Source organism: Nilaparvata lugens, chromosome 13, assembly GCF_014356525.2.
Source record: "Nilaparvata lugens isolate BPH chromosome 13, ASM1435652v1, whole genome shotgun sequence".
Classification (NCBI taxonomy): Eukaryota; Metazoa; Arthropoda; class Insecta; order Hemiptera; family Delphacidae; genus Nilaparvata; species Nilaparvata lugens.
In genome coordinates this window covers 19,231,983-19,240,970 of record NC_052516.1, presented here as the reverse complement: position 1 = coordinate 19,240,970, position 8,988 = coordinate 19,231,983, and the positions used below count along the sequence as shown (strand labels likewise).

The following is an 8,988-nucleotide window of genomic DNA, read 5'->3' as shown; positions in this document are numbered from 1 at the left end:
TCTGAGGAGATGAAAAAGGGCTCATTATGGAGGAAGAGGATATTATTGGAATGGAAAAATAGTTAGAAATAATATTAAAATGATTAAACATTCTATTTCTATAAATGTTTTCAAGATTAAAGTTTTTTAAAAGCTGACCACTACTAAATGAAATTTATTTTGTAGAGCCAACTATATTTACTTCAACTATATATCCTACCATAAAGAAACGATAGCATAATAGCACATTAGCTTACGCTATTGTTTCTCTATGATTCTACTTATGATAGAGAAAGAGAAGAGATGAGGTTCCCTCATCTAAAGAGAAAGAAGAGATAGTCCATTAATTAGACAGAGTGTAATTAGATGGTGCTTGTTTATTTGTGATTTTTGAAGTCTTAGTGCATTTCAAGGAAATGATATCATTGCAAATATTGCGCCGTCTAGACTGGTAGTTATTGTCGTGCTGTGTAAACAGAAACAAACATAGAGACATAACAACCATTCTGAGAATGATGCGAACCGATAATGTGAAATCTATTTAGCCAGCACAGAGTACAGTATATTATGTACTGTAATTGCAACTGTAGGCTGTGCAAGTAGAATAGATTAGTCAAACACTTGGAACAATAAATTAGTTTCGTAAATAAATTCTATACAGTATTGAATTGTTTTTGAAAATATACGATTCACAATTTCAGGTTTTCCAATCCCGAAAATCCCGGGATTGTTAGGTATCAAAAATGGACCGGGATCCTGGGATTGACATCCCTAATTCATTGTGCTATAAGTAACACAATGAATCAACGTGGCTTATTCTTTTCTCATATAAATTTGCTTCTTGGCATGTCTATGTAAAAAAAAACTTTGCGGTATGGTACCGTACGGTAAGTGAAAGCTTCTCTATATCCAGCATATTATAATGAAGTAGTAAATGAGGAAAATAAAGCAAGATTAAAATTAATGCTTTGGTGTCAACAGCTTAGAAGCGTTATTGTAGGAACTACCTTGAGGGCTATATCAATTATTGTTATTAAAGTTTTTTTTTAATTAATACAATTTTGTTGCGTTGTTGGATTATTATACAATTTTCAATTCATAAATTGATATCCTCAGTTTGAGAGGGCAAATTGAAAGTTCCATTGGGAATGTGATAATCAATGATTAGTTTCAATGAGGTTGATCTTTCAACAAATTTTTGAAGAGATGTTTCTTGTTAGTAAGTTCCGTTTGTTCAAATAGACCGCTTAGCCGAGACTGTGCTAAGAATCACAATTGGATTTGAATTTACCGCTTTCACGTCAACCATCATCATTCCAGAAAGTGAAATTATTTTTCTGTGCCTGATAATATTCAATAAATTTGTTTGAAAGAATTATAAGTAGTTACAGAAGTGATTATTCTTTTATTAATATTTGTTTTGTTATATTTTTTTACAACAAGAATAGTTTGAGGTATTGAACGGTTACGTTGGCACTACTTAACCCAAAACGCAAGCAACGTCCATTTCCGGATCGGTCGCGATAGAAGGTACGATGTTACATTATTTTATCTTCAAACATCTTTTAATCTATTAATTATATTTTATAATTTACTATTCAATTTATATTCTTAGATGCAGAATTCAATTTTAATTTACATCCCAACATATATTCATATTATTTTGACATAACATTCTTTTGACAATTTCACGTTGTCTTCAAGCTGTACAATACAGGCTAGATTCTGTATTTCAATTTCATACAAAAAAGAATTATCAAATTTTGTTGAAGTGTATTATTAAAAGTGGTATGTTTTAATTCTACATTAGTATTGTCTTTTATTTTCCACGAAAAGTTGTTTATTACATTGAAATCAATAATCGGGGAATTTTGTTAGGTTAGGAAGGGCTAGCCAAATTCTGGTACTGTTCTAACAAACAAGCATAATGCAATTTTCCACTGCTTTTAATTGTTTTCTCATATTAATCATCAATTATAATTCAAATTACGTACTTTGACATTTATAAAGATTATTATCTTATTGCAAATGCCAGATTTCTCACATTGTTGTGTTAGTGTGTTACTTGTTGGTCGTGTGTTTTATGTTATCTTATTGAATTTTTACTTGTTTCAGATCAAAAATGGGTAGGGTTATTCGTGCTCAACGTAAGGGAGCGGGAAGTGTTTTCCGTTCACACACGAAACATCGTAAGGGAGCCCCCAAATTGAGACCACTTGACTATGCCGAAAGACATGGTTACCTGAAGGGTGTTGTGAAGGTATGAGTAATTGTTATACTTTTATTTTGATAGCATTAGCATAGGCTAGCTGTTGTAATTATTATTAAAAAATTTACTAATTAAATGCATTATTTTTTGCAATCAAGTTTCTAGTGTTTAAACAGTAAGCTGACAGTCAACTGAGTAGACTTTTTGGATTCATTGAATCAAAAATTCAGTGAAAAAAAAGCTGCTGCATCCATTTGTAATATTAACAAACCTTTTATGTAGCACAGTGATGAATTCTTAATCTGATCATTTACTGATGATTTTATAGAGGTGTATTATGAGTGTTACTGCTTATGTCAATAAGACTACTTGAATTTCTAGTCCTGTATCTGGAAATTTGTAAAAAGGAAGTGCTTCTGGTTAGCTCAGGTGTCCCACAGTATGAACCTCGATACTACTCAGGTACTGAGTAGTAGGGCCTTGCAGAAAGGTAATTCTTAAGGCTTTTCGTAAATGCCCTTTCATTAGCTGCATTCTTAGGGGCATTCAGTAGCAGATTGAAGAAGAAGAAAGCTCCAGTTTAAGATGGAGTCTTTGTTAGGAGATGCTGTGGCAGATCAATATTAATTTCTCCTATTTCGGGTGTTGTGGGTGTGCAGTTTGCATCTCAATTTAGGTTTAACTTGTAACTTTAAAAGAATCTATCAAGCAATTAATACCTATGTAAGATTATTTTCTAAAGTATTCCATCAATTAAAAATACAGATTAGATTTATCAAACAATAACAATCCTGCAATAAATTTTATTGTTGATAAAATTAAATACTTTTAATTAATTTGAATTTTTAATTAAAATAGGCCTAACTGATTTTGATAGAATACTGTAGCCTACAGCCTATTATGATTCAATTTCTAATATTATTCTTCAGATTAGTAGTAATTTTATTAAATAAATGTATGTATCTTGATTTAAGTGCAGTATCATATAGTCTACTTATATTTATTTTTCGTAAAGCTTTTTTTTTATTTTGTTTTTGGCAAATAAAATTCATTCATTCAATTCAATTATTTTCGGTCTTTTTCAGAACATTATCCACGATCCCGGTCGTGGTGCTCCTCTGGCTGTCGTCCACTTCAGAGATCCGTACAGGTTCAAGACAAGGAAAGAACTGTTCATCGCCCCAGAAGGCATGTACAGTGGACAGTTCATCTACTGTGGAAAGAAAGGTACAGTACTTGCCCTTGAGTAAATTTTAATTTTGTTATCGATCATGGATTGTTTTTGATATATCATTCACCCTTTTATTGATTTAAACCAATTTTTCCCCTGATCATAGATTGTTTTGATAGGTACCTATATCTTGTTCTTTTGATAGGTACCTATATCTTGTTCTTTAATCAATTTTTAGAATGAACCAGTAATTATCGATTTCCATTCAAGCACGAAATCAAATCAATGATTGTCTTTGACCAATTTTGTTAACTGAACTACTCAATGCGCATTATCACTTGAAGCACTAAGGCCAACTCCAGTGTCCTGGCACTCTGTGCTGAGTTGCATTCCCCCACCCTCCCTGTGAGTAGCATTCTGAGTAGATAAGATCAGTGTACAATCTGCGATAAGCAGCCGGTTTGCAAATAATTTTCAAAACCGTATGAAATTATTTTTAAATCTATTCAAGTTAAATTAATTTTATAAAACTAATATCAAGCTTCTCCTTGAATAAGAAAGAGCTCTTTCATTTTTGGATTAGCTTTTTTTATATTGTAAACATAGCAAAACTTTGAAAAGGTGAGATGTAGCGTGGTTTGATTCCTGTTTCAGTTGACTTACTTGAAACCAGATTCATTTATACTTTTTCGTCACTATGATGAATTCTATGGTCTGATTATTTGCAATGATGATCTCATAGAGGCTCTTTCTGAGTGTGCGAAAACTTGAATGACCATTCTATTAGTTGGATTGAGTCAATCCTACTTTTATAAATAGAATACCATAGCAGTTTATTGAGAGAAGCAGCAATCTAGCAATTTCTTGATCAATCACAACATCACAAGATTATGGAGTGCTTCGTATGTACCCTTAGATTCTTCAATACTTGATGCATTCATGCGTACTTTTGTTACAATGATGAATCTATGATCTGATTATTTGCAATGATTATCTCATTAGTGGTGAAAGATTTTCTGAGTGCTAAGTTCAGAGTTCATGAAAGTGCATCGTAAGTTGAATGTCTTCCATAATCAAGCCCCCTCACTATTTTATTAATTAACAGTCAAACTACTATCACTCTTTTTCAGTCTATATTTTAAGATTACAGTACTATAATAATAATATCGAGTACCCTGGCTGACTCAGGTCTGTTGTCAGAGTTTAAGGTCACACCTGATCGATTTCAGTACTTTTACACTGCTTTAAAGAAGTTTTTATTCATAATTACAAAATTATTGCCGAGAGACTTCTTGAAGTGAATGGCTCAACCCCCCATTCATTGCAGTATCTCATGAAATGGTCAACATAGGTACTCATGATCTAACTTGAGGTATCTGATGGTATCCGATGTAAGTGATGTCATATAGAAAAGATAGCATGAGAAGATGTCATGTCAAAGATAGCATGGTGTAGGTTGTCTGTGTTCCAAATCACAAGCCGATTTCTTGATAACTCAAGCCGAATACTGTCAACCACTGTCAATTATTATACTTTTGTTAGGGTGAGAATGTAATCTTACATTGAACGTCAGAGTATGAGAGACTACTAGCGTCACAAAGCTTCACGTAGAAGAACTACGTGAACTATCAGCTTGAGTTAACTGAGAAAATGAGAATGTTTTTATTGGCAGAAATAAAAAATTACAACATCTTAGAAATACATAATAAAAGCAATTCAAATTTTACAACAGGGAAAATATCATTAAAAAATAGAATGAAATGCCAATTGAGTATTTGCATCTCGAGGTACTAGACCTGTTTGAGATGGTGATTTAAAAATTTGAAAATAAACGCCCTATACAATGGGATATCTTCTTATGCTATATTTTCTGTTTGGTGATGTAGGCTACTCCTATTCTTATTCTATTGTACATGTTTGAGTATTGACAAAGATGTTATGAAATATGGATCCAATAACTATTCCTTGAGTTACTCTATTATTTACTGGTGTATTGTTTGATTGACAGCCACCCTGCAGATCGGCAACGTCCTCCCCATTGGCACAATGCCCGAGGGAACGATCATCTGCAACCTGGAGGAGAAGACGGGTGACCGGGGCAAGCTGGCTCGTGCCTCAGGCAACTACGCCACTGTCATCGCCCACAACCCCGACACCAAGCGAACCCGAGTCAAGCTGCCATCTGGCGCCAAGAAGGTCATTCCCTCCAACAACAGGGCTATGGTTGGTGAGTAAATTGCATTCACTCACATCGAAAATCATTTGACATTACATCTAAGTCAGTTGGTTATGTTATAGAGGAATAAAAATAATAACACTCGTACTTTTTATTGGTGGGGAGTCCCTGAAGGAAGTCTTACTTCAGCCAAAAAAATTTGGTAATGAGCAGTTTTGAACCTGGGATCTCTAGGCTGTTATGCAGCTCTCCACTAGACCAAGGATCTAGATCGTGGAGGAAACAGCATAAGAAGATATCCCATGACATAGGGCGTATATGTTCCAAATTTTACTGTTGCTGATATTCCAAGTAGTTCTTTTTCTTGAAGCTATGTGACGCTGGTAGTCTCTCATACTGTGCCGCTCTTACACTCTCAGCCTAACAGAACAGGGTAATAATAGTCAGCAGTTGACAGTAATCGGCTTGAGTTAACAATTAATCGGCTTGAAATTTAGATCAAATCATGTGATATTTAGAACATGGATGACCTATACCATGGGGTATCTTCTTATGCTATATTTTCTCTATAGGCAAAATATTGAAAAATAATATTATGTTTCTTCAACAGTGACCTGAACAGATCAATGATGCCTTATAAGACATTTGAAGACTGATAAATTTGAGGAAAAATTTACACTGAAATCTAGTGTCACTAATCAGCTGCTTCGATATAGTTTTATCTTACCAACGTCCTTCAAGCCATCCACTAACGTAACGTTTCACAATCTAAACGTTCGAAGTGTATTTCTGTGTTGTAAATGTGGTATGCCTATTTTGGTAGATATTCATACTGAATGTAGAGGACATGATTTTGTCAAAACCACTAATTTAAGATGCTAGTTTCCGTTGTTACACCATCATCAATCTCTAGTAAAATTCATTAAATTTTATGTTGGTGAAATGTTTGAAAACATGATGTTTTTAAACAGTGAGCAGATCAATGATGCTTAATAAGACATTTGAAGACTGAGAAATTTGAGGAAAATATTTATACTGAGATTTGCCATGTCTTGATCACTTGATTATTGAGTTTAACCACAAGCTGCTCCGATACAGTTGAAATTTACACAGTATAAACGTCTTTCAAGCCAGCTCAACGTAACGTCTCACCAATCTGATCAGACTCGCAGGTATATATTGAGATCACGTTATAAAGTCAGTACCTGATATATTGATGTTGCTATCCTTGTGTGCTATTAGACTAAGCAAATAATTTCTACCTCAGCACTTTTGGAAAATCGTTCATTGCCCATAAAGAAACATAATGAACTACGAAATTATGAAAATTTATTATTAAATCAAGAAAGTTATATTTTCTTGATGAATATAATATATAGGAAATGCATCGCTGTCAAATTGTCAAAAATCAACTATTACATCAGATTAACCTGTATGACTTCAATCACAGCTATCTACTATAGAAGACGGTGGTAACAGAGGAGTGACAACTCTGTAGTCCCACCATTTCCATTGACTGTCTTCATCCCTTGAATCCCAACAGAAGTTAATTTTATGTGAGTGAAGTGTTTTAAAAACATAACGTTGACCTGAGCAGATCAATGATGCTTGATAAGACATTTGAAGACTGAAAATGTTGAGGAAAATATTTACACTGAGATCTGCCTTGTCACCAAATTATAATCATTGAGTTTAAATACAAGCCATAAGTACTGATAAAGTTTGAAATTTACACAATATCTATATTCAAGGTATGCGATCTCGATATAGAAACCCATGGGATCGCAAATTTCCCGAAAGCTAGGTAGTAAGCCAGACTGATAACCGATCTCAAAAACGACATCAAGGCCAAAAATACGAAATTCGCAATTAGTGAATATATGTGTGTTGATATAATGATTTGGTTCACATATGAGAGATTGGTCTTCAGTTCGGCTGAAGATTCAGACTGAATGCCGATCTCTTCGTGTGGAGGAGCCTTGAAGTTCAGGGTTTTTACTGTCCTTTTGGACCTGTTTGGTGAAACGTTATGTTAATGGCTGGCCTAATTCAGCTATTAGCTGCCTTATAATGTGCCAATTTATTAACTTTCATCTCTTGATGTATCTCATTTTTAAAATTTCAGTTCGGTTATCTTTTTATTTAATATTCTCTATTCTGAATAAGCATTAAACCTTGCTCAAACCAGTGCGAGATGAGTGTGGGGCACGGAAAGATGATTTAAGCGTTGTCATTTTAACCAATGAAAAAGGTTAAATTGTTCCCCTCCCGTCGTGTCTCATTCATCCCGCAAATCATACTGCTGTGTAAAAGGCGTAATGCTTATCATTCATTCATTTAAATTAGGTACGTGTATTCATCCAAGCTTGATCATTTATTCTCAATTATTTCATGCTTAACAAATTATTCTCTATTAATTTATGCCCAATTTTAGTTGTAGGAATCTCAAATCAAATCAAACTGCTGTGCGCAATGCGTAATGCTTATTCATTTATTTGTTTCATGTATATTCACATCAGTCATGTTTGATAATTTATTCTCAATCTATTCATCTATCTATACTATAATAAAGGAAAGAATTTGGCTATACACCTACGGGATAGGAAATTCTCGAATGACGCATCATCACGTCTGAACTACTCAACTGATTAACTTGAAATTTTGCATATTGATTCTTAATTTACCGAGGATGGTTATAGGTCTATCTAGAATTATTCAAGTTTTCAGTTTGTCATGTTTTCAATATTAGACCCTTGCGGAGCATGGGTTATCTGCTAGTACTAAACAATTTATTATCAATTAATTTATGATTTAACTATTTTTGATTCGTAGGAATTGTGGCGGGCGGCGGTCGTATTGACAAGCCTGTGCTGAAGGCGGGTCGCGCGTTCTACAAGTACAAGGCGAAGAGGAACTGCTGGCCGAAGGTGAGAGGAGTGGCCATGAACCCCGTTGAGCATCCCCACGGAGGAGGTAACCATCAGCACATCGGTAAGGCCTCCACTGTCAAGCGGGGCACCAGCGCCGGAAGAAAGGCAAGTCAACCCTCCACTACTCTATTCATATATTTCTTGGGCTATACTTACACTAGCGCGACTCATCGCGAAGCTACTCGAGACTCTGTGCCGGTTTCACAAAAGCCGGTTAAATTTTAAACGTGATTAATTTTACAAGAACCAATCAGAGAAGTTCTTTTTAGAAAAGACGGCTTCTCTGATTGGTTTTCGTAAAATTAATCACGATTAAAATTTAACCGGCTTTTGTGCAACCGGGCCTTAGTCTCTCGGCGACGCAGCAAGCGTTTTCAAATAGTAGCCCTGAGATAAGGCGATTCCAGTATTGGATACTCAGAGACTGTGAGACTATTATACAATTTGTTATGAACTTGAACATCACAAAACATTGATAAGGTGATAATTTCAATGTTAAAATAGTCGAACGGCTTCTGGCAAC

General features: G+C 34.6%; 1 protein-coding gene across 3 annotated transcripts; it reads left to right on the top strand.

Moving 5' to 3' along the window:
- The first annotated feature begins 1,425 nt into the window (after window positions 1-1,425).
- On the top strand, window positions 1,426-8,705 carry LOC111044448 (60S ribosomal protein L8). 3 transcript variants are annotated; one of them, XM_039439993.1, is made up of 5 exons: window positions 1,426-1,509; window positions 2,095-2,239; window positions 3,274-3,415; window positions 5,368-5,586; window positions 8,368-8,705. In XM_039439993.1, the coding sequence occupies exons 2-5, from the start codon at window positions 2,102-2,104 to the stop codon at window positions 8,688-8,690; spliced, it is 822 nt and encodes a 273-aa protein (XP_039295927.1). In that variant the 5' UTR covers window positions 1,426-1,509; window positions 2,095-2,101; the 3' UTR covers window positions 8,691-8,705. The 3 variants fall into 3 exon arrangements, with proteins under 3 accessions (XP_039295927.1, XP_039295928.1, XP_039295929.1); XM_039439994.1 differs by having other exon boundaries at window positions 1,495-1,767; XM_039439995.1 differs by having other exon boundaries at window positions 1,496-1,696.
- The last annotated feature ends 283 nt before the right edge of the window (window positions 8,706-8,988 follow it).